The sequence below is a fragment of the Cricetulus griseus genome, chromosome 2, assembly GCF_003668045.3.
Source record: "Cricetulus griseus strain 17A/GY chromosome 2, alternate assembly CriGri-PICRH-1.0, whole genome shotgun sequence".
Taxonomy (NCBI): domain Eukaryota; kingdom Metazoa; phylum Chordata; class Mammalia; order Rodentia; family Cricetidae; genus Cricetulus; species Cricetulus griseus.
In genome coordinates, this window is record NC_048595.1 from 395,051,299 (window position 1) to 395,075,967 (window position 24,669).

The 24,669-nt window shown below is 45.5% G+C and overlaps 2 protein-coding genes across 4 annotated transcripts in view; one reads left to right on the plus strand and one right to left on the minus strand.

The window, feature by feature from the left end:
• On the plus strand, positions 1–19,005 carry Tex49 (testis expressed 49). The gene is made up of 4 exons (XM_027396462.2): positions 1–236; positions 14,206–14,328; positions 17,773–17,917; positions 18,481–19,005. The coding sequence occupies exons 1-4, from the start codon at positions 155–157 to the stop codon at positions 18,527–18,529; spliced, it is 399 nt and encodes a 132-aa protein (XP_027252263.1). The 5' UTR covers positions 1–154; the 3' UTR covers positions 18,530–19,005.
• The window catches only part of Adcy6 (adenylate cyclase 6), a 20,771-nt gene continuing 15,106 nt past the window's right edge, over positions 19,005–24,669 (minus strand). For all 3 annotated transcript variants that reach the window (XM_027396457.2, XM_027396458.2, XM_027396459.2), the window contains exons 17-22: positions 24,135–24,170; positions 23,922–24,051; positions 23,334–23,597; positions 22,482–22,686; positions 21,631–21,755; positions 19,005–21,431 (exon numbers count right to left, since the gene is read on the minus strand). In XM_027396457.2, coding sequence (XP_027252258.1) covers positions 21,306–21,431; positions 21,631–21,755; positions 22,482–22,686; positions 23,334–23,597; positions 23,922–24,051; positions 24,135–24,170 — 886 coding nt within the window. In that variant the 3' untranslated portion in view covers positions 19,005–21,305. The remainder of the gene's footprint in view (positions 21,432–21,630; positions 21,756–22,481; positions 22,687–23,333; positions 23,598–23,921; positions 24,052–24,134; positions 24,171–24,669) is intronic.

Sequence of the window (24,669 nt, forward strand, 5' to 3'; positions counted from 1 at the left end):
TTAGCCCACTCAATTCCAACTCCACGGTGACCTATAAATCCTGTGCCTCATTGGACAAAGCAAATGTCAGTCATGGTAATTCTTCAAGACATTACCATGGTTACTGGAACCCAGCACTATGGAGTAGACATTCTGAAAAGAAAGAGGCACTGAGATGGCTTTCTTCAACTTATATTTATTGGGATATCAGAATGCCCTTCGAGATAAAAAAAGAAGAAACACAACTGAAGAAACGGGTAAGGAGAATTTAGTGCAGTGGGATAAAGGGTCATGCATTTCCTAGACACTTCCTAGACATTTCCCTTTCTGGAAGGCTTAGAGATGTATCATTCATTTCAACTATTACCATAGTGAAATTTACACAGCAGGGACAGTAGCCATCCAGCTTCACTTTCAGCTATTTCATATTCTTATTAAGATATATAACTGGTTCAACCAAATAGTCTAATTGATTTAGCCAGCATTCACCACTCACTAATCATGGGTCTATGCCTTATGTTGGTGATTGAGGATACAAAGATGGATGGAAGAAGGCTCCTATTATTGTATATTAGTCAGAGTTCTCTAGAGTCACAGAACTTACAGAATGAATTGCTCTATATCTACATATATAAAGGGAATTTATTAGAATGACTAACAGGCTGAAGCCTGACTAATCCAACAATGGCTAGCTATGAATGGAAGTCCAAGGAGCTGCTCAAGCCCATGAGGCTGGATGTCTCAGTTGATCCCAAAGCCAGTGAAGAAACAGACATGCTGGGAAGCAGAGGGCAAGCAGGAGACGAATACATGAACCCTTCCTTCTTCCAATGCCCTTATTATAGGCTTCCAGCAGGAGGTATAGCCAGATCAAAGGTGTGCTTTACTACCTCAGGATCTGGATTAAAGGTGTCTGTCATCTGGATTAAAAGCCTGTGTCTTCCAGCCTCAAGATCCAGATCACAAGTGTGCCCTCCATTTCTGGACTGAAGTTCATTCCAGACATAGTGGAGTTCACAACCAAGAATAGCCATTACAACTATAGAGTAGCTGACTATCTGATGAGGAAGATAAATGATCATACAAAATTTGTAATATACATAGTATATGATTAAATTAAATATGGTCTTTTAACCACAAAGGAGTAAATATCTGATACTATAGGTTTTGGAAAACAAAGTAGGGAGAGTTCAGAGACATTCCCACAGGAAATGTCTCCAGAACCAAGTGTAAAAGGTTGAATGAAGTTTATCAGGTAAACAAGAAGGGAATTAGCACTGAAAAAGAAATAGAAATTTAGATCCATATTAAGTAAAGTCCAAGGACTTGGACACAAAAGAAAGGTAAAGTACTAGGAAACAGGCCTTAAAAACAAGGTCAAGGCCATTGCGTATGCTACCAACCTTGAGAAACATTTTAATTTTATAGGGAATTGATGAAGAATTTGAGTGTATATTTTATTTGCATTATATTTATAATGCCTGCCATGCCTCCTAGAGATGTTGCAGGATTTTTTTTATCACATTGTGAACCCCAAAATTGTGTTATTTACTGGAAAACCCTGTTTCTAGTTGTGTTGTGGCTCAGCAGTAGCAACACACCTTTAATCCAAGAGCTTTTTGCTTGAATATTATAAACAGGGTTAAATAAAGTCAACCATAGTTCAAGAGGCAGAGTAAGCAACCAATTGACAGGAAGTGAACAGACAGGCAGGTGGATCTCTGTGAGTCTAAGCCCAGCCTGGTCTATAAAGCTAGTTCAGGACAGCCAGGCTACAGAGCTAGTTCCAGAAGAGCCAGGGCTACCAAGCTAGTTTCAGAATTACAGAGTTAGTTCCAGGACAGCTGGGGCTACACAGAAAAACCCTGTCTCAAAACAACAACAACAACAAAATGGCACTCCAAATCACCAATAAACAAAAAAACATTAGGCACTCCAACTCATGGCACAACAATACAGAGAAATCACACCAGCTGTGGACAAACTGAGAAGCCATCAGATTTAGTAATACACCTGCAAGTCCTCAAGTAAGTAGTATTAAAAGGAAAAATCTTTCCCACATCAAGGATGGGAAAAATCACAACACAGGGTGTTAGGACCCTGTATAATACTATTTTGGATGGCTTTAAAATAGAAGCAGGAGCCGGGCGGTGGTGGTGCACACCTTTAATCCCAGCACTCAGGAGGCAGGCGGATCTCTGTGAGTTCGAGAGCAGCCTGGTCTACAAGACCTAGTTCCAGGACAGCCTCCAAAGCCAAAGAGAAACCCTGTCTCGAAACCCACCCCCCCAAAAAAAAAATAGAAGCAGAAAATGAAAAGATAAATTTCTTAACTGAAATTGACATAATACCAATTATAATTACTATCAGTCTGGTAATTCATATTTTATCCCTAATAGCCATAGTGGCTTTTTGTGCCAAATATGAAAAGTGGTTTGATAATTGTGGCAAATATGAAAAGTGTATTGACAAGATACAAGCCTTAAAAAGACTTATAAATGAAAATAAGAAAATTACTCAGACACAGACAGAGGAATTTAGACAAGAACCTACCACAAGATAAAACTGAAGAGGGAGGCAGGTCCCAGGTTATTAGAAAACCAACTTTAGGAACCGGGCATTGGTGGCACATGCCTTTAACCTCAGCATTTGTGAGGCAGAGGCAGGGGGATCTCTGTGAGTTTGAGTCTACAAAGAAAGTTCCAGGACAGCTAGGACTGTTAAACAGAGAAACCCTGTCTCGAAAAAACAAACAAACAAACAAACAAACAAAAACAGGCTGAGCAAGCCATGGGGAACAAGCAAGCCAGTAAGCAGCACCCCTCCATGGCCTCTGTATCATGATGTTCCTGCCTCCAGGTTTCTGCCCTACTTGAGTTCCTGACCCAACTTCCTTCAGTGATGGACTGTGATAAGAAAGTGTAGACCAAATAAATGCTTTCCTCCCTAAGTTGCTTTGGTCACGGTGTTTCATCACAGCAATAGTGACCCTGACTAAGACAGTCCTCTATGAGATGCTCCTATTTACCCACTCTGGTGTTGTAGCATCAGAGGCCAGAGCCTTGGCCAAATTGGTGACCTAGATAGAATTTAAGGCTAGAGTAAAGACTGGACTTCAAATAGATTACTCCTGCCCACTGCTTACTCCCCCCAGCTCCAATTTTATACATTCCAGCTGGCTGACCATGTTAAAGAGTTGCTGTGAAAACATGAGGAACTGAGTTTGAATCCTCAGCATCCATATAACACAATGAGGCAGAGCACAACTATAAACCCAGCATTGGAGGACATGGAGACAGGCAATCCGAAGGACTCACTAGCCAGCCCTCACCAGAACGGTGAGGCCCAGGTTCACTGAGAGACTATGTCTCAAAATATTGAAGTGGAGGGAACTGGAGAGATGGCTTAGAGATGCTCTTGCAGAGGACCTGGTTGGATTCCCAGCACTCACATGGCAGCTCTCAGCCATCTCTAATTCCAGTCCAGCAGATCCAACAGTCTCTACTAGTCTCTGCAAGTGCCAGACATACAAAAGGTGCACAGACATACATGCAGGTACATCACTCAGACACATAAAAATTTAATTTTAAAAGTCAAGGTAGGAGCTGGAGAGATGGCTCAGAGGTTAAGAGCTCCGACTGCTCTTCCAGAGGTCCTGAGTTCAGTTCCCAGCAACCACATGGTGGCTCACAACCATCTATAATGAGATCTGGTGCCCTCTTCTGGTGTGCAGATATACATGGAAGCAGAAATGCACATACTCACATGTGTGCACACACTTGCATACATATGTATATATCGAATACACACAGATACATGGACATATGAAACAGGTGTGGTGGCTCATACCTGTAATCCCAAAATTTAGGAGACTAGGCTGGAGGCCACAAATTCAAGGCCAGCCTGGGCTACAAAGTGAAGCTTGGCCAACAGACTGACCCTGTCTCAAACAAACAAAAAAGATATACAGATAATTTTCCAATTAATAATTTTCTTTGGTTTTTATTTTATGGGTATGAGAGCTTTGCCTATTTATACATTTGTGTGCCAGAGGTCAGAGGAAAGCATTGGGTTCTCTAGAATTGGAATTACAGACAGTTCTTAGCTACTGTGTAGTTTCTAGGAACTGAACCCAGGTCCTCTACAAGAGCAACTAGTTAGTGTTTAATAAGTAATTATTTGCTTTATGTGTAAGAGTTATTTTTATGAACATAGAGTGACTTTCTTCAAGCCTCATACATAGTTTCTCCAGACGTAGAATTCTAGGTTGGAAATTTTGAAGGGGTAGCTTCACTACTCTAGTTTTCAGTTAGATGCCTTTTTTTCCTGAAACTTCTTGATTTTCATTCCCTAGTGTTCTGAAATAGTGAAATGATAGAATGTAGTGCAGCTCTTTTGTCATGCATTGTGACAGACAGTCATGGTTCTTCCATCTTAAAAGCCCATGCTCTTCCTGCCTGGGGAATATGGTTTCCTTTTTTTTGTTTCCTCACTCCTACCTTTTTCAAGTTCTCATTTGTAAGCTATAAAATCTCCTGAGTTGTTCATCTAACTTATTAAATCTTCCTACATATTTTTATTATTACTTATTTGTTAGGCTTCTTCAATATCATCTTTCCAACTGTCACTGTTTACTATCTATTACTGTGTAACAACTTACCCAAAACAGACCTAAACCTAAAACATGTCTTTCCCCAGATTCAGAGTCAGGTCTAGGACAGCTTAGCCGAAAGCCTGTGTGTTAGGGTCTCTCTTACGGCTGCAGACAGGGTATCAGGAACAGCAATTATATGTGGCCAGTCAGGGCCACTGTTTGAATGGAGGCCAAAGCCTCTCTAGCAGTTAACAAGACAACTCAGAGTATCTCTGTATGGGCCACCCCATAGACTGCCTAAATGTTTCTAAGATAGATAGATAGATAGATAGATAGATAGATAGATAGATAGATAGATAGCAGATAAATAGATAACAGATAGATGATAAATACACACACAGAGAGAGAGAGAGAGAGAGACAGAGACAGAGAGAGTACACAAGTGGATTTTTATGATCTAGTCTCAGAAATACCCACTTTTATCTTTTCTATTGTACTGTTCTTTTGGTCTTAAATGTCCCTCTCTGAGCTCCATGGGCTTAAAGGCTTAGTTTTCTGGGTGGCACTGTGGAGAAACGACTGAACCTTTGGGGTGACTAATAATAGATCTTTAGCTCATTGAGAGTGCTCAAAGGGATTTTGGGATCCCTGTCTCTTCCTCTTTTGCTCTTTTTACCAATGGGTAAGTGGTTTTGCTACACAGTGCAACCCTGCCATAATGTATTGCCTCACCAAGAAGATACACAGCCAAGTAATCATGGATCAGAGCATCCAAACCTGAGAGCCAAAATAAAACCTTTGCTCTGTATAAGTTGATTACCTCAGGCATTTTATTACAGTAGCAGAAAATTAATTAACCCATCTTCTTAGAAGTCACTAAACCAAGCCTCAAGGGAAGAGGAAGTAAACACACCTTTTGGATAAAAGATTATCAGAAGGTGTCAGAGCATCTTGGCTTGATCATCACTGGAGTTTCATTTTTTAATCCGATCCCATCATAGATGGTTGTGAGGCACCATGTGGTTGCTGGGAATTGAACTCAGGACCTCTGGAAGAGCAGTCAGTGCTCTTAACCACTGAGCTACCTCTCCATTCCTTCTGTAGCTTCTAATTATCTAGGAGGTGATATCTCACTCAAGGTCTCTAGTGAAAATCTAAAAACTAGAGAGTGTCAAACCCTACATATGCTGCTTTTCCCCATACATACATACATAAACTTTACCTGTTTTAAATGTTTCTTTATACGTTCATACAGTAAGAGATTAATAATAACTAATAAGAATTAACAATTACAGCAATACACTATAATAGTTACTTAAAATTTTTTCTGGGATGGGTGGTGGTGGTGCACACCTTTAATTCCAGCACTCGGGAGGCAGAGGCAGGCAGGTCTCCTAGTTCCAGGCCAGCCTGGTCTACAGAGTGAGCTCTAGGACAGCAAGGGCTACACAGAGAAACCCTGTCTTTTCATGAAATGGTTCCGCTGCCTTTGTCTCGTGGTGCTGACATTTCTGTAGAGTACAGACATTTTGCAGAATGTTCCTTCATTTGCATTTGTCTGGTGTTCTCATAATTAGATCTGATCTAAGCCTTGGGTTGGGGGCTGAGAAGTGATGTCAGAACATCCAATCAGGAGACTCATGATGTTATTTTATCCCATTACTAGTGGTGTTAGCTTTGGCCACTAAAGGTTGTGGTGGCTTTGTACTGTGTCAAGTCACTACTATCCTTTTATGAGGAACAGTACTTTTTGTTTGTTTGTTTGTTTGTTTGTTTGTTTGTTTGAGACAGAGTTTTTCTGTTTAATAGCTCTGGCTGTCCTGGAACTTGCTCTGTAGACCAGGCTGGTCTCGAAATCACAGAGATCTGTCTGCCTCTGCCTCCCAGAGTACTTTACTGCTGGAGTAGTAAAGGTTACTACTCCACCACCACCACCACCACCACCACCACCACCACCACCACTACCACCACCACCACCACCACCACCCCTAGCGGGACAGTACTTTCTAGAATGATAATTATGGTCTCTAGAATGATAATTAATTATGGATTCTAGGATGATAATTAACTATGGATTCTAGAATGATAATTATGGATTCTAGGATGATAATTAATTATGGATTCTAGGATGATAATTAACTATGGATTCTAGAATGATAATTAACTATGGATTCTAGAATGATAATTAACTATGGATTCTAGGATGATAATTAACTATGGATTCTAGGATGATAATTAATTATGGGTTCTAGGATGATAATTATGGGTTCTAGGATGATAATTAATTATGGGTTCTAGGATGATAATTAACTATGGGTTCTAGGATGACAATTAATTATGGGTTCTAGGATGATAATTATAGGTTCTAGGATGATAATTAATTATGGGTTCTAGGATGATAATTAACTATGGGTTCTAGGATGACAATTAATTATGGGTTCTAGGATGATAATTAATTAATTATGGATTGTTTTGGAGACCATGCTGAGGAGCTCTCATATACACTCTACCACAGAGCAACATCTTTAGCCCCGGGTTGATACTTGAAGAAAAAGGAGAAAAATGTAATAAAAAAAACCCTTGGGAGAATAGGTGACTAGACAGACAGATCTATCTATAAATTAAGAATAAAAAATGGGAGCCAGAAAGACAGATCATGAAGAAAAGGTGCTTGCCTCCAGGCCTCACTACGTGAGTTTGATGTCTAAGGCCCACACAGTGGAAGGAAAGAGCAGACTCCCTCCATTGTCCTTTGACCTCCACACATGTGCAGTGTATGTGTATGTATGTGTGTGTACACAAATAAATATTGTTCCTGTTTCATTGTTGGTTATGGGTTTCCTACTGTGCATACTCTGTAAGTCCAGGTATGTATCTCCAGGAAAAAGCAAGGCTGCCCAAAGCTTCAGGCATCTACTGAGAGTCTAAGAGCATACTTCCTGCACATAGACAGGAAAGAATGTACTTCTACCCAAGCAGCCTGCCTGTTGTCCTGCCTGCCTGCCTGCCTGCCTGCCTGCCTGCCTGCCTGCCTGCCCTCCCTAGCTCTCCAACCTGTTCTACAAGCTCATATCAGCCACATTCTGCCTCAGCCCCTCAGCCAGCCCTTCACCAACAATGATGTAAGCGAACCTATTCATAGTCACTCTTCTTCCCCAACACTCGTACTACCGTGGTATATTTTTATCACAATTTTTCTTTGAAGGATGGGTTTTTTCCTTTCCTAGTGGGTGTGAGTGTATTAAACATTCAACTCAAAAGAGCTTCCTCCATGTTCCCTTGTTACAGTCATAATGAAAACTCACAGAGGTGAGTCAACCCATAGAGTCAGACATTCTCCCAGTCCCTGAACCCTTCCCCTTTTTTCCTCCTGATTAAAAGAACAATATAGAACTTGGAGAGGTGGCTCAGTGGTTAAGAGAACTGGCTGCTCTTCCTGGGGACCTGAATTCAGTTCCCAGCACCCACATGGCAGCTCACAACCATCTTTAACTCCAGTTCCAGGAGATCCCGATGTCCTCCTCTGGCCTCCATAGACACTCATGGTATACACACACTCAGGCACACACACATATATATATAAAAAACAAAAATAAACTTTTTTAAAGATATGCAAACCAACGAGGAAAGGGGATGGGGAACATTCTTCCATCTGTGGTGATGTTTTGTTTATGATCTAACAAATAAGTTTACTTGAAGTCAGAGTGCAAAGCTAGCCACAGCCATAGAGGCCAGGCAGTGGTGGCCACACTAATCCCAGCACTCAGGAGACAGAGGCAGACAGATCTCTGTTAGTCCAAGGTCACACGAGACTACAAGAAATTGATCCAATCGAAAAGAGAAACAGCTCACACAAAGGCGATCTCAGCACTTAGGATCCCACACCTTTAATCCAGGCACTAGAGAGGAATATAAGGAGGGAGGAGACAGGAGCTCTGTGAGTCTGAGGAGCAGTGCAGTTGGGAGCAGTCTGAGGTTTGGTGGATCACCCCTTTGGTCTAAACATTGGTAGAGGTAAGAACCCTCTAGTGGCTGGCTGCTTTGCTTCTCTGATCTTCAGCATTAATCCCAATATCTGACACTGGATTTTTATTATTAATTCCAACTAGAATTCATGCTACATTCATCTATCCTTAATGGCAGAGCCCTGCTTTCATCAGTGTGTAGTGTGAAAGAACTAACTCTGTGCAAATTTGCAGTGCTTCCGTTCCCTCACCTGTAAATGCAGATAACATCTACCTTCTTTGTTGTAGAGATTAAATACTATGAGCCATGTGTGATGATTGATGACTCATGCCTGTAATCCCAGCACTTGGGAGGCTGGGGCAGGAAAGACCGAAAGGGCAATCAGGGTATGCAGTGAGTTCAAGGACACATGTAACTTCATTATTTAAATGTAGAATATAAATGGACTGGTGAAATGGCTCGGTGTGTAAAGCACTTGTAAGGAAAACCTAATGACCTGAGTTTCAATCCCCAGATGGAACCCACATAAAAGTCTGGTGCAGTCAGTGCACCCTCCTATCGCACCCCTATGGCAGAGACAGGAGAATCTGTGGTAGCACATGGTTCAGTCAGCCTGGTGCATGAAGAGGTGAACAAGAGAGACCTTGTCTCTAACAAAGTGTAAGGCAAGAACTGACACCCAAGGTTGTCCCTTCACACACACACACACACACACACACACACACACACACGGGGGGGGGGAACAGAGAGAGAGGGAGGGAGGGAGGAAAACAGAGAAGGAGGGAGACACTTTTCTAATCCTGCTTGCAATGTCCTCTACTTAAGCTTCTAGGCTTCTTGGTCTCTCTGAGCTGCCTGGGTGGTGACAAGATATTGCTGGTAGACAAACTATGCCACTTGTCTACTCCAGCAGAGGGCACTATAGTTCTAGCTTTATCAAACAGGAGCACTTAATGGCACAGTTGAGCCAACCATGAACTTGGCCAGAGACCCTCTGCTTTTGCAATGTATAGAACAACCATGTGGAACTGTATCTAGAAAACCTAGACATACTTGTAACTGCTATGGACCACCAAATTTCATCCCCACGAAACTAGATGGGGAGATATTTATGCTAATCACAACCAGTGTTGAAACCTCGAGTGGGCCCACCTCCACAGTGGTGACGATAGTGACTTTGTCTATAGACAACAGACAGGCCATTTTTCCTACAAGGGCTCAACCTTTTCACACTGCTCTTGCCCAGTAGGGCTGGTCCAACTCACTGCAAGAGTGACAAGTCCCAGCCCTTCCTGCTTCCAATGCTGACTTTAAGAAAAACTCAGAGAGCTTGGGCTCTCCCTCTGGATCAAAGCAGTGAGGCCATATCCCTATCCAACTCAAGTCTAGGCAAGCAGACATGCTTGCTGAAATCCTCCACTCAGCTGTGCACATCTGTAAGGAGAATGATGTTTTTAGTCTAATTGTCCCTCTCTCCTGGAAGCCTCGATGGAGCTATTTTAAGGAGCAGTCAGGAAGAGTCAGTTCCCCAGAGCTACTCAGGACAAACTCATGTTCCTGCCACATGTGAGTTTGTGGCCTCACACAAATGACTAAACTTCTCTGTGTCTCTGGATCCTTTTGTCAAACGATAGAGCTCTACTTTATAGAGCTGTGCGGGGCACATTAATATTAGCAATCTTTATCTCTAGAAAATCCACTTTACCTAAGTAGTTTGAAGCACTAAGTCCCTGTGCTGCTCAGGCCCCATCTGTTCTCCCTACACTCAGAGCCAGCAGGCATGCCACTGAAGACACAAAGGCAAAGAACTGGCCCCATATGACAAACATAGCCAAGGATCTGGTTCCCTAGGCTCATGTCCACTTCTTCCCAAAGCACAGATAATTCCCTTGCATCAAGGAAGACAGTAAGTACAAGACAGCCCTCCAAACATACTTCAGCAAACCATCTTAATATGCCCAGGCCAATTTCAATGGTTAATAGTACCATCTGATATGATCTGTAGATAGGGGTCATTTTTCTTTTTTAAGTTATTTATTTTTATTTTATGTGCATTGGTGTTTTGTCTGTACATATGTCTGTGTGAGGGTGTCAGATCCCCTAGAACTGAAGTTACAGACAGTTGTGAGCTGCCATGTGGGTGCTGGGAATTGAACCTAGGTCCTCTGGAAGAGCAGCCAGTGCTCTTAACTGCTGAGCCATCTCTCTAGCTCCCTCACTTTTCAAATTAAAAAATTGCATACATATGTGTGGTCTATATATATATATATAGTATGCGCACATATATGTATGAATGAGTATGCCTGTGCTCACACGGAAGCCAGAGGAGGGCACCAGATGTCCTATCTCTACCTTGTTCCTCTGAGACAGAGTCTCTTGAACTTGGAGCTCCCACTTCTTTACTAGAATTGCAACCAACAGTGACCTGGTTTTTGTCCCCTCAGTGCTGGAGTTACAGACATTCATGGAGCTACATCTAGCCTTTTCATGGGTGTGAGGATACGAACTCTGGTTCTCGTGTGTTAACACAGCAAGGGATAGCACAGCAATCTAACACTCATAACTGCTGGGCCAGCCAGGCAGCTCAGGAGTCATTGTATTTTTATGTACAATACCATAGCATTTTTTCTCATCCTAATCTTGTATGGATTTCTAGTCAACTGCTATTACTGTTTGTAAACCAGCATGCCAAGACAATTGCAAATAATGTATTGGATACTGTCATCATTATGACCCAAGAACTTGGAACCCCTCAATCTAGAAGTCAGAGTTCAAGGAGTCACTGAGTCTGAATTCTTCAACTGGAAATACTGGACCCAACCAGCCTGGGTTCCAAAAAAAGCCTTGAGCCAAGTGGTGGATAATTGGACTCGAGGACCATTGATGGCTCAAGGACAGCCTATAGTACTGAAAACTCTGCCTCATTAATTAGGATGAGTGCAAGATCCACCCAGGTGCTCTCATATCAGCGAGGGTGTTTTCAAAATGCAGTCAAAGCATTAAATGTGGTTTTATGGAAAACCCCAACTTATGGCCCAATTCTAAAAGCAGCTATTTATAGTCATTACTAGTTCCCAAGCACCATTCAGGACAGGGCATCACCACCTGTGTGAAGAACTTCTGTTGTGTCATCAGCTCTCCCATCACAGCGGAATTGACTCATCATCGTGTCCTTTTTAGAGAACATTCCTCAGTAACCATGACATGTTTCTTTTTTGTTGTTGTTGGGGTGGTTCGTTTGTTTGTTTGTTTGTTTGTGTTTGTTTTCAAGACAGAGTTTCTCTGTGTAGCCTTGGCTGTCCTAGAGCTCTCTCTGTAGACCAGGCTGGCCTTGAACTCACAGAGATCCTCCTGGCTGGTTGATTAAAGGCGTGTAACACTACTGTCCAGCTTGGCATGTTTCTTACCCACCCTTGCTACCCTTCATCGCAGGCACCTTTTCAAACCTGGGCATTTTGGAGGGAAGCTATAAGTTACCAAGAATATCTCCCAGTTTGACCAAAAGAAAAATGAAAGACAAAATCAAACCAACCCAAGGAGCAAGGTATATGCTTGACTCAAGTGGCAGGCATCCAAGTGGGTGAGACTGTCGAGCAGACTCCAGACGTAGCTGCCATCCATATGGGAAGCTGGGAGCCTGCTGCTTGGACTCTTTCAAATAACAGAGAACATCATCTGGTTGTATCTTAAGCACAGTCTGATGCCTAAGGACCAGACGGCACTCTTGCTGTATCCTGCATTTAGAACCACAATTTACTCTCAACCCAGATCCAGACACCCACTAGAAATACGCCTGCTATTACTCTTCAATCCACCACTATTTGTCCATGGACATATTACTACTTTTACCTTGCCTAAAATTGATCAACCAGGCTCAAATGATACCATTTCCAGAAAATGACCCCTCATTGCTGGAACCTACAATTAAGTACAGATCATCACCTGCTTTAGACCAGCATCCCAGAATGGCACTCCCACAAAACTTTTGAGACCTCTAAGCCCTCTTATGTCTCCAGCTTCACAGAGGGGACATTCAAATTACACCTCACTCTGGAGGTGTCATATCAGTTATCAAACATTCAAGATTTCCTTTGGAGGACAGAAAGGAGAAGGGAGGATAGATGATGAATGAGTGAGGCCAGGGGAGGAAAAAGGGAAACAGGAGTTGGAAGAGAACACCACAACAAAAGAAGCACCCTCACCCTCCAGATGAGGCATCGATCCTCAAAGGTTTCCACTGATCTCATCCTTGACAAGTATTAAGAAGAAGGAAGAGTGAGATCTGAGGGGGTGGGTCAGAACCACGGCTCTGTGAAAACAGAACAGAGACACTTAGAACAGAAGATGAAGAGCTGGGTCTTCTTAGGGGCCTGGCTGGGAGAGAAGGGATAAGGGACCTAGTCCCTCTATATGGCATGGGTGATACATGGGTGGGACAACCAAAAGAAATCTTGGAGCAACCCTGGACAATACCCTTCTTTTCACCCCCTGACCAAGCCATGCTGTTCTACATCTTGAAGCTGTCACAACCCACTCCTCTTCAAGGTTCTGAGGTGCAGACAGACATTACTGCACTGGACATTAGGGCGGGCACCGCTGGCACCAAGTACACAGTTCTGTGTTCTGAGGGAGAAACAGGATGCCATGCTGCTGCTCCCAATCACCATAGCTAGCAAAAGCTCTATCTGCACCCTGCCCTTGCAACCTCTGACTCAGGAGGCAGAAGCAGGCAGATCTCTGTGAGTTCCAGCGCAGCCACAACTACATAGTGAGATGCTGTCTCCAAAGAAAATTTAAAATCTAGATGTGTTTAAGCCTATCCTGTTACACATTGCCTTGAGAGGCCAGGAGGGGGAGAGCTGTCATTTGTGACATGCCAACTCTGTTTTGTAAGTGCTAATTTCTGAAAATGATGAACACTACACAACCTTCCCAGCCCCCCACCCACCCCTGCCCTTCTCCATATCACCTAGCATTCCAGGTTCCAATCAACAGAAAACCTCCCTCACTCTCCTACACTTCTGTATTTTTTTTAAAGATTTATTTATTATGTATACAGTGTTCTGTCTGCATATATGCTTGCATGCCAGAAGAAGGCACCATATCTTAATATAGAAGGTTGTGAGCCACCCTGTGGTGGCTGGAACTCAGGACTTCTAGAAAAGCAGCCAGTTCTCTTAACCTCTGAGCTATCAATCCAGCCTACACTTCTGAAGCGCTAGCCATCCTGCAGCCTGAAGCACCTTCCTTCAGGCCCAGAAATTGCTTATCTTCCAGGATTTAACAAGCACTTCTCCTTTCAGCCCATTTGAAGTTCTACAAACATGTCAGTCTCGGGAGAATCTATGTCCAGATAAGAGGCCATTTTTTTTTCCCCTGCACTAGTTCTAGATATCTGTTCAGAATCCTGAGTCCAGTGGGAAGCCACTCAAAATCTGGGAGTCAGAGAGGAGTGGTGAGGGATTCTTGTAAACACTGAGTTCTTCCTCCCTCCACTTTATCTCAGCCTTGATAACTTGACTCCTGGGATGCTGAGAATTGAGTGTCTGAGTGTCTGGGAGCTAAGAAGGATTCCTGCTATGTACCTCGTTGGCATGGAGACCAGGAAATCAAAGACTAAAGTAGTCCCGTTTGCCAAATACTCAAAACAAACCTTCTCATTTCAGACAAGAAGGATGCAGTGTCCTGTAGGTTTCCCCCAATTGTCTCAGAAGATGGTAATTATTCCATACACCAGAATAGCCACTCAAGATACCATGAAGCTGTACGGAAGGTGTTGTTAAAAACATGTAAGTACCTTGGCGTGGGCAACAAGAAATAAGCCTAAGTACCTAAAGAATGACTAGGATGTCACATGGTGATTGGAAGAGGGGACACTGTGCTGTTTTATGTTCATACTCCCAGAATTGTGAGGACAATGACACAAAGCTGAAACAATTAAAGTACCTGGTGTATTGTCACACTGCACTTTGGAGGAGTAGAGCCAACACCAGTAATTTAAACTGAGCTTAAACACCAAACAAGTTGGGTGACCTTGGGGACATTCCTTTGGTCATTTAGCTTCTACCAACCACTTGAAAATGGGAGCTCATCAACTTTTTCCAGAAAAGAAAGTAGGACAGACTCAATGCATACAGTATCATGTAGGGACCTTCAGGGAATTGTGCTCTCTAAAGAAAGCCATTCCTGGGGCTGAAAAATGACTCAGTGGTTAAGAGCACTTGCTGCTCTTCCATAGGACCTGAGTTTGGTTCCCAGCACCCACTGGATGGCTCACAACTGCCTGTAATGCCAGCCCCATTCTTCTGGCCTCCACGGGCTCCCACAATGTGGCAAATACTCAACAGACACACATGGATATACAATTTTTTTTTTAAAAAAAGAGATCTTTGTGAGTTTGAGGCCAGCCTGGTCTACAAAGCTACACAGAGAAACCCTGTCTCAAAAAACCAAGGGAGGGAGGGAGGGTGGGAGAGGGAGAGAGAGAAAGAGAGAGAGAGAGAGAACACAATTCCTCAGACTACCCTCCTTCCCTCCCTCTTTTAGTAACTTCCAACTTTGCTTCATTAGAAAAGGACAATCCCTAAAAGAGCACGATCTGCATTCCATTTATGTAATATTCTTATGATAACAAAAGTACAGAAATGACCAGATTGCTGTACCAGAGGCTACAGAACAGCAACTCTGGATGTTTGGGAATTATCTCTTACAATTCTCATCTTGTATATTAATGTCCCAATTGTGGCAGGGTACTATGGTCTTATAAAATGTCACCTCTAAGGGTCAGGGAGTCTTCCCCAGTAGTATTTTTTTTTCCCAGTAGTATTTCTTATATCTCTGTGACTGTAATTACTTCAAATTAGCCCCCCACAGAAATGGGGTGGGGGGACCCAATGTCTTTTAACACATTTCATTCTACCACTGGGTTATACATATCATCAGCCCTTCTTTATAGTCTTATTTTGAGATGGACTTTCACTAAATTGTTCAGGCTTGAACTTGTAGTCTTCCTGCTTCAGCCTTCCAGGTAACTGAGATTAGAGGCCTGCATCACAGGTTAGGCCAAAATTAAACGAAAAACTTTTAAGATCAAAATAGGTAAAGATAAGAAAAGGGGTACTCAAATTATTTTTTCAGGTTATTTATTTATTTATTTATTTATATTATTATACAGTGTTCTGCCTGCAAGTATCCCTGCAGGCCAGAAGAGGGCATCTCATACAGATGGTTGTGAACTACCATGTGGTTGCTGGGAATTGAACTCAGGACCTCTGGAAGAGCAGTCAGTGCTCTTAACCTCTGAGCCATCTCTCCAGCTCCTCAAATTATTTCTAATAGCGAAAAATAATTTAGAACTTATGATTAACTAATAGGAGAACAACTAGGTAAAAATGTAACATCTTGTCAATGGACTAAGGACTTAATTCTCAAGACTACAGAGCAAACCAGAAATTTGATCTTAAAAATAGGAAAATTGGTGGGGCATGGCAGCTCATGTCTTTAATTTCAGTATTCGGGAGGTAGAGGTAGGAAGAGGATCTCTGTGAGTTTGAGGCCAGCCTGGTCTATAGAATGAATTCCAGGACAGCCAGGGTTGTTGCACAGAAAAGCTCTGTTTGCAAAAACAGAAAGGAAGGATGGAAGGGAGGAGGGAGGGAGGGGGAGGGAGGGGAGGGAGAGGAGAAGAAGAGGAGGAGAGGGAGGGAAGAAAACAGAGGAGGGGAGAGGAGAGAAAACAGGGGAGGGAGAGGAAGGGAGGGAGGGGAGGAAAGAAAAAGAGAGGGAGGGGAGGGAGCGAGGAGAAAAAAGAGGGAGGGGAGGGGAGGGGAGGAAGAGGGGAGGGGAGGGAGAGAAAAGAGAAAGGGAGAAAAGAGGAGGGGAGAAGAGAGAGGGAGAAAAGAGAGGGAGGGGAGAAGAGGGAGGGAAGGGAAAGGAAAAGGGAAAAAGGGAGGGAAGGGAAAGGAAAAGGAAAAAGGGGAGGAAGGAAGGAAGAGAAAATTTGCAAAGTACAGTAGCCCACATCTTTAATGCCAGCACTTGTTAGGCAGAGACAGGCAGATCCCTGTGAGTTTGAGGCCAGCCTGGTCTACATAGTACATTCCAGGCCAACTAGGGTCATGTAAAGGGATCCAGTTTCAAAGACCAAAGTTAACTAATTAATTAAAACTTTAGGTGGAAAGCAATAGAGGAAGACACTCAGCATTGGCCTCTGGCCTCCACACATACACAGAGAAAGGAGGGAGCACACCTGCACACTCATGCACACACTCATGCACCCGCGCGCACACACACACACACACACACACACACACACACACACACAAATACCCTAAGGAGATAGCTCAGTTAGGAAGGTGTTTATATTGCAAGCATAAAGACCTGCATTTGATCCCCAACGCCCACGTAAAAAGCCAGGTTCCAAAGTATACACTCATGACTCCAGAGCTGTGGAGGGACAGGTGTACCTCTGGGGCTGGTTGGCTGCCCTGCCAATGTGGCCTAATCATTAAGCCCCAGGTCCTAGTGATGGACTTTCTGGATGGCTCTTTGGGAACCTCTGGCCTCCACGTATACCTGCACATACATGTACCTGTATAGGTGCACCTTCACACACACAAACACCTTATACAATATTTTGAGCAAGAGGAACTTGATAACATCTATGTGTGGTATCTCAAAGTGGGGTGGTGTCACTGGTTAATTTCAGGGAATTCCCTAGAATAAGCAAAGGAAAGCATTAGTTCAGGCAAGGGAAATGAAATGGAAGAAGATGGTTCAGAAGAGGCACACACCTTTAATCCCAGCACTCAGGAGGCAGAGGCAGGAAGATCTCCTGAGTTCAAGGCCAGCCTGGTCTACAGAGTGAGTTCCAGGACAGCCAGGGCTACATAGAAAAACATTTTCTCAAAAAACAAAAACAAATGAATTCTACCACTTGAATCAGTAGACCCATCTTGTAGACTTCTCAATGGGTCTACTACTTATTTTTCTCACCATCTTGGCACATCCTAAAGGAGGGCTTACTTAGCAACAGGAAACACCAAGACTAAACCATCTGACCATGAAATGTGTGAGATGCTGGAATCCGGAAGGGAGGGAGGGTGTGGTGAACACATTCCCAGACTTCTGACACTGTTCACAGCAAGTTGCTGGACTGTGCTTTTCATCCTAAGACAGAAAAACAAGGGAGTCTGGAGAAATTCAATAACCTGCCTTTCTTTCAACTGAACCAGTCCCCAATGAGGTCTTCAGAGTCCCAGTGACAGATGCTCAGAACTTCAGCTTCTGGTGGACCCACAATCCAGGCGTGCGCCCAGAGGAAACAATACCATGGATCCGGACTCCACGCCATTGTCTCATTAAAAGCCCAATGACCAGGTTAGGCTGAGAAGGGTCAGGGTAGGAGACCAGAAGAAGTTCTCTCCTTCTGCACTGAATCCCATAGTTATGTTTCGGCTCCACATAAGAGCTGAGAATTGACCTGGGGTAGTGATGCAGCCTTTAATCCTAACACTCAGGAGGCAAAGGCAAGTGGATCTCTGTGACCTGTGAGTTTGAGCCCAGGTTAGTCTACACAGAGTTCCAGGACAGTTAGAGCTACATAGAGAGACCCTGTCTCAAAAAAAAGGCGGGGTGGGGGGTGGGGGGATGGTATCAGACAATAGAAGAGGTTTGAGTCTTATCAGGGAGAGTGGGCCTCAGACCCTGGGCAGTGTGGTCTCCAGTGTGGGTGACACAGAATCAACGTCTCCAGCATTCCTGTGGACTCCTGAGGATGCGTCTACTCCAAGCAGCATCCATCAGCAGCAGTCTCCCTTAGTGGTCTACTTCATCACCCTCTCCCATTCTGCGCAGAGGCAGTCCTGAGGACCATTTGTAAGGATGCACCCTTCCCTTTGGCCTGGCCGGGCTGAATGTGAGATGCTTCCTCTCTTTTCCAGATACATGGACCATTCTATTCTCAATGACAAAACCTTCACTCTATACTGAGGAGGGCACGCTTGCAGGAGAAGATGAAAACTGGAACGAGGGCAAGAAGGGGTGAAAATGGCCAAGTCTTCAAGTTGAGAGGGGGGAGGGGGAAGACTAGAGAAAGCAGAATAAGCCAACGGAACTAAAGTCACTTCACACCGGGTGCGGGAGGCAGTGGAGTTATTCCAGCGCAGGTGAGATTCCTGATGAGGTCACATGTTGGTATGAGAAGTGTGAAGGGGCTGGAGCACTGGGAGGACTGCCACAGAGGTCCTGACCTAAAGCATGACAAGGGTCATCTATCCTCATGGGGCTGAAGGGCCCCGAGCAGTTGTGCTCTCTGCAGCTTTATCCTGACAGGCAGAAAACCACAGGAAGCCATTAGATCACAGATGAAAGAGGGCCAGAGATCCAGGAGACAAGAGCTTGCTAGCTGCGCCAGGCTTTGTCACTTCTGACACAGACCCAGTGCCCAAACAGTTGCAGAGGAATAGGCTTTTTTTTTTTTTAAACAAAGAGTTTGATTTTATTGATATTTAAATATATTAAATATTTCACTGAAATACATGGTACACCACCCTCCCTCGCTCCCACAGTGGTTACATTATAAAACCAAAGCCCATGGCCTCCCATTACCCCAACTCCTCCACCAACCGGTGAGGAAAGGGGCAACGGTAACTCGGGAGAAGGCCATGGCTGGCACTGTGGTACAGGGAGCCAGGGTATGGACAGGCCCCTCCCACCTGGCAAGAAACTGACAGATCACCCAAAGCTGAGCTCTTCCCATTCTGGCTTATTCACTCCCACCCCTTCCTATCCAGCGAGGGAGATAAAGTTTTCTGTCTGGACCAGCTAATCTTCCCTCTTCTGCACCTTGGATAATCAAGCGCCCATTGGTTCATCAACTGAAACATGGAGATTGCTGGGAAGGCAGTACCAAGCCAGAAACCAGGCTTCTGCAGAGAACTGGTGGCAGAGGCATGAGGAAAGGCAAGAATACTGCCTGCCCCTTCGGTACCCCCATGAAACTTTCCTCTCTGCCTTGTCAGAGTCTAAGACAAAGTGGTCTCCAATCAAAACTGAGGCATATGCCTCCTGCTTAAATAGGTACAGACAGACAAACCAAGGCACCAACTAATTCAGGCCGAGTCAAGGAGGCTGCAGGAGTAAAAGGAAGGCAAGGACAGAAAGAGACTGGAGTCCAACCCTTGCAGGCTTCATGAGGATTGGGAGCCAGGACTAGAGTCTAGCCATGCTAGATTCAGGCTGAAGGCTTGGGAAAGCCAAGTTTAAATTTCCCAGGCTCCATCCCCTAGTACCAAAATATGGGTCCTCAGAGGGACCCCACACTACCCAGTCAGAAAGTATACCACACCCCAAGACACAAGCTGAGGAACCCAGGGAATGCCTGAGCTTCTACCTCACAAACCTTCAACAGTTCAAGTGCAAGGAACACTAGAAACTAAGCAGGTGCTTGGGCCCCTGCTCTAGGCAGGGAGACAGTCATACTGCACATGTGGCCCCCAAATGGCACTTAGGGATTTGGCACAAAAAGGACTCCTCTCCCCAGAGCACTCTTCATTTTGCTACCATACCCCACCCCACTCCTGTGCAACCTGGCCATTTCTCTCCATCCTTGATGGAGACCCTGTCTTGACAACAGAAGGCAGAGGCCCCCAGGAGAGAGGCAGCCCTGAGTGGGGATCTGAGGAGCTGGGGCACATGGACACACAGAGACCTAGAAAACATACACACACAAAAAGCAACATGCACACACAATTACACAAATGCACAGGCCCTCCCTAGTGCCGGACTTAGGAGGCCAGGTTTGGGGTCAGGGTCATCTTTTTTGGAACCCTGACTCTTTTCTATTTGGCAATACAAGGGGTAGAGACACTCCATGCCCCATTGCCAGCAGACAGCAAGGGAGATCTGGGTCAAAGGAGCCAACTGCAGCCACACTGGGGCCTCAGGTCAGTGTGGCACCATCCTCCTCCCTGGCCGCCTGCACTCTTCGGCACCTGCAGGTGAACATCCAGTTCCTGATCTTCTGATGTCCCCACACACAGGTTTGCTCTCTGGCTGGTCATTTTCACAGTACCAATGAGGCCAGATACCCCTGTTCCTGGAACGTGCAGGAACCGGGGCTAACTCTTCGCTATCAGAGGTCCCTTTGTTCCCCTTTGGGGACAGATCATGGGACTAGGATTTGGCAAATGGAAACATTCCCCTGAAATGTGGTCAGAGCTAGGTCCCCACAGCACCTCCTTCCTCTGCCTTGTGCCCAGGAAGGAGACTTGGCTGGGGCTGGGAATGCCCAGGACCAGTGCTGAGGACACAGTCAAGCAAAGGCAAGCATGGAATAGGCGTTCCTCATGCCTGCCCCAGGCTTTGTACAAAATAGTCCCCGGAAAAACAGGGAAAGGAATGACCCAGCCCTGAGCCTGTTGCCCAGACAGGGAAACAGTAGGCATAGGGAGTTGCCATTTGGCTCCCTCATACAAGAGGGCTACCTGGCTCCTGCTGTCCCCCTCTTCTGCTTCCAAAAATGAGGAGAGCAAACAGCCCCTACCCCAATTGAGAAAGTCACTTGGATAATCCTCTTGGTGTCCCCTCTTCCTTCGCCATTCTGAAGGCAGACGAACGTGGTCCAAGCACAACCTGCTGGGATGGCCCCTTTTGCTGTCAGCGAGATCTGGAGGCTCAGTGGCCCCTGCGGCAGCTCCACCCATTGAGCAGAAAGTCCACTCAATGGCCACCTTGGTCCCTTCAGCTGAATCTCAGCTGCATTCTGCTAACTGCTAGGGCCCCCATTGAGGAAGTAAGTGGTCATCTCCCCCTTGCCCTTCACCTTGACCACCCCTCGGCACTCCAGTTGGTAGCCCTTGGCAGCTAGAACCTGGTATAGGTCCGTGGTCACCTGGGGAAGTGAGAAGGGAGCCTTGCTTAGCCTGGAATCCTCGGTGATATATTGGCAAGCCCAGTAAGAGTTATCTATCAGGCTAATTCTCCTCCCCACAACCCTTCCCCAACAGCCATAGAAGACAGCCCCCTGCCCCTGCCCTGCAGACAGACCTGTGAAAGCCCTCTACCTCCACACTCCCCCGACATCCACTTACCTGTATTCGGTCAGGAACCCCTGTGCTGTCCATACGACTGGAGACGTTCACTGTATTTCCCCAGATGTCATACTGTGGCTTCCGGGCCCCAATGACACCGGCCACAACTGGACCCATGTTCAGTCCTGAAGCAGAGATAATAGCAAAAGTAGAGAGCAAGAGATTGAGGCTAGGATCCTCCAGGGTCCCTCCAGGGAGTCATCTTCCCTTGCACCTTGAGAAGGACCCAAAGGGAAAAAAATAAGTGGAAATTGGACAATTTTTCTGATAGTTTTAAAAAGGTCTGGGCGTGACTGCTAAGGTAGCTCCCTTGAGTTCAGACAACTACTGTTCTACATGCTGACTGTGTCTCCGTGCGCTCACTGCTCATATTGCTGTGCCCCTATCTTACAGACAAGATATTGGGGTAACTTCCTGAGCCAGTAAACAGAGCTGTGGGAAGTCAGGCCAGACTCCAGACCTATGCTACTAATCACTGCCTTCCACCAGCACAATGGAGAAGTACCTCTTCAGACTGACCACACACAGAGATAGCAGGCAGGAGGTGTTAGACAAACCTGCCTACTAGTCCTCCAACCTTTGCCAAGTTAATCTCTAGGTGTTATTCTCATCTTAAGGGGGGGGACACTTAATGTGAGAATTAAAATGTACTCAAAATATCTAGGACAAGACCCCAGCACATAGGAGACTCAAAATAAATGGTCTTTGTCATTAGTATCAAACTTGACACAAGGGTGCGAAGGAGAAACCCTAAGAAGTCCTGATGGAAAACCTGTAACCCTACCCAAGCCAGACCTTCGGCTTTACCCACGAACTGTCCCAGTAAAATGTGCCAAGACTCAGGCCCTCACCAATCTTCATCTGGAAATTGTTGAAAGAGTGTTCGTTGATATGTTTCATCTGCTCCATGAGCCTCATGGCATAGTCTGCCAGGGCAGTGATGTGGGAACGGCCCACCTGATCATAGGTGCTGGCATTTAGCCCAGAGGCAGCCATGTAGGTGCTGCCAATTGTCTTGATCTTCTCCAGCTGCCGGAATCTCTCCTCACTGATGATCTGGACAATGTGGGGAAGGGAAATCTGTCAAGCCAGACCCAGGTCTTTTCAAAGCTCACTCCTCGTCATTCCTTAGCGCTCTTCCCACTCCTCCCCTCAACAGCCCCACTGTTTTAGTGGGTGAGCCCCCTTCCAATTGCTATTCTCAGTGTAGGTCCAAGAAGCCAAGAAAACAGGCAGTTCAGGACCCCGGGCAAGGAGCTGGGTATGTGGCTTCAGAAGCTTGACTGTGATGGACCCTGCAGCAGAAATACTCTGATATGCTTTGAGGAACTGTGTCCCAGAGTGAGGGGGGGGACTTCCCTTCAGAACAGTGGACAGCCCATCACTGACCTGGGTGCTAAGAACACTTCCTCACATTTTGCTCTCATTTTCATGATTCAAGAGACCATCATGCTTGCTTGCAAATCCATATGGATTTGCCCACTGACTGCTGTCCCCCTCTCCAATGACATCAAATGATGCTTACCCTGTCAGCACCCTCCTAGAGTCTCATGTCCTCTTCTGACTTCCCATAATGATGACCACCTTGCTGCCTCTGACAGGGCAAGGGACACTCACCCCATCTAATCTATGGCTTTTTCACCCAAAGTCTGTTCCATCTCCCTGGTCCCCAAGTCTGCCAGTGCTAGCTGATGAGCAAGTACCTCATCAAAGTCGGCGATGATCTCATTGAGCAGCCGAAGGCACTCGACACCCTCATTGTTTGCCTCAAGTTCCACATAGAATTCAGAGAAGTTGGCAATGGAGGCAAACATAACAGCCACACATTCACATGACTGGTAGTAGAGCTCATCGTTGCGGCGTTCTCGGGCCAGGAAGTGGGCAGCCACGTCCTTGGGCAGAATGTTATGCAGCAACCGTCGGTTGTATGCCTGGAGCTCCTCCATCTCTTCCTTCTCCCCTGTTGCCTGTGGGCACCACATCCATCACCCACTGCCCAACAATCACAAGGGGTGGGCCAAGGCCTGAAGATGGGCATCAGAGGGAACCACGTGGAGGAAGAAAGGCACGAGCAGAGAAGGCCTAAATGACAGGCAAAGGAGTGAAGGGGCAGGTACAAGATGGGAAAGGGGACAGGAGATGGACACAGAGAAGGCATGGAACCAGGGTGGACTCTGGCAAGCTCAGGCTCAGGCTCAGCCTCAGCCAGGTAGCAAGAGATGCATTTCTGGCTTGGCCAAGGTTCGTGCCCCCAGAAGCCTCCTCTTCCCGCACAGGTCCATCCCAATCACCTGCAGTTTCCAGAGGAAGTCCAGGCGGGCAGTTGATTCCACCTGCTGTGCATGTAGATACAGTGCCAGGGCAAAGACCAGCAGAATCACAGGGGTCATATATTTGAGTGCCACCCTCCCTACAGCTGGGCTGAAAATAATCAGAGACCTGCTTGGTGTCCGAAGGGAACACTGACCAGCCTCATCCATTGCTGTCCCACGGCCCCCACTTACCAGTTCAGCCCATCAAAGGTCTCATTGGAGGAAGCCCTGGCAGGAAGATACAAAAGTCAGTGGATGCTGGCTGCTGTGGGGATGGGACTGGGGTGCACTGTGGGGGAGTCAGGGACTACATCTTTAACCCCGATCTCTAATCAAGCCTGTGGGAGGCACCTTTGCTCATATAAATGAGCTCAACAAGGGCAAAGGTTAGACCTTTCCTGAGTAGGTGCTCCTCATTGAGCAGCTAAATGGGCCAGGACAAGTTGCTTCAAACCCTTGTCAAACAGGGGTCAGACCTAAGTACCACATCTGAAAGATTTAGCGTGTGCCTAGGATGCTTAACATCAGGCTCTAGAAGTGTTTGTTACTGTAATCATCACCACTGCCCTGAGATACAGGTGATACTGACATTTACTGGTGAGAAAACCCAGGCTTAGAGAAGTTAACTACTATCCAAGGTTACAAAGCCAATGAGAAGCAGGCCTAGGACTCAAACCCAGCAGACTCTTACTATCCCCAACACAAGCTACAGCCACATATCACAAGG

Excerpts from the sequence above, each read along its gene's own strand:
- Tex49 (XM_027396462.2), top strand. The coding sequence starts at position 155 with ATGGCTTTCTTCAACTTATATTTATTGGGATATCAGAATGCCCTTCGA. Across the intron at positions 237-14,205 it reads AAACACAACTGAAGAAACGG|ACAAGAAGGATGCAGTGTCC; the intron begins GTAAGGAGAATT and ends TTCTCATTTCAG. Across the intron at positions 14,329-17,772 it reads GAAGGTGTTGTTAAAAACAT|TCCCCAATGAGGTCTTCAGA; the intron begins GTAAGTACCTTG and ends CAACTGAACCAG.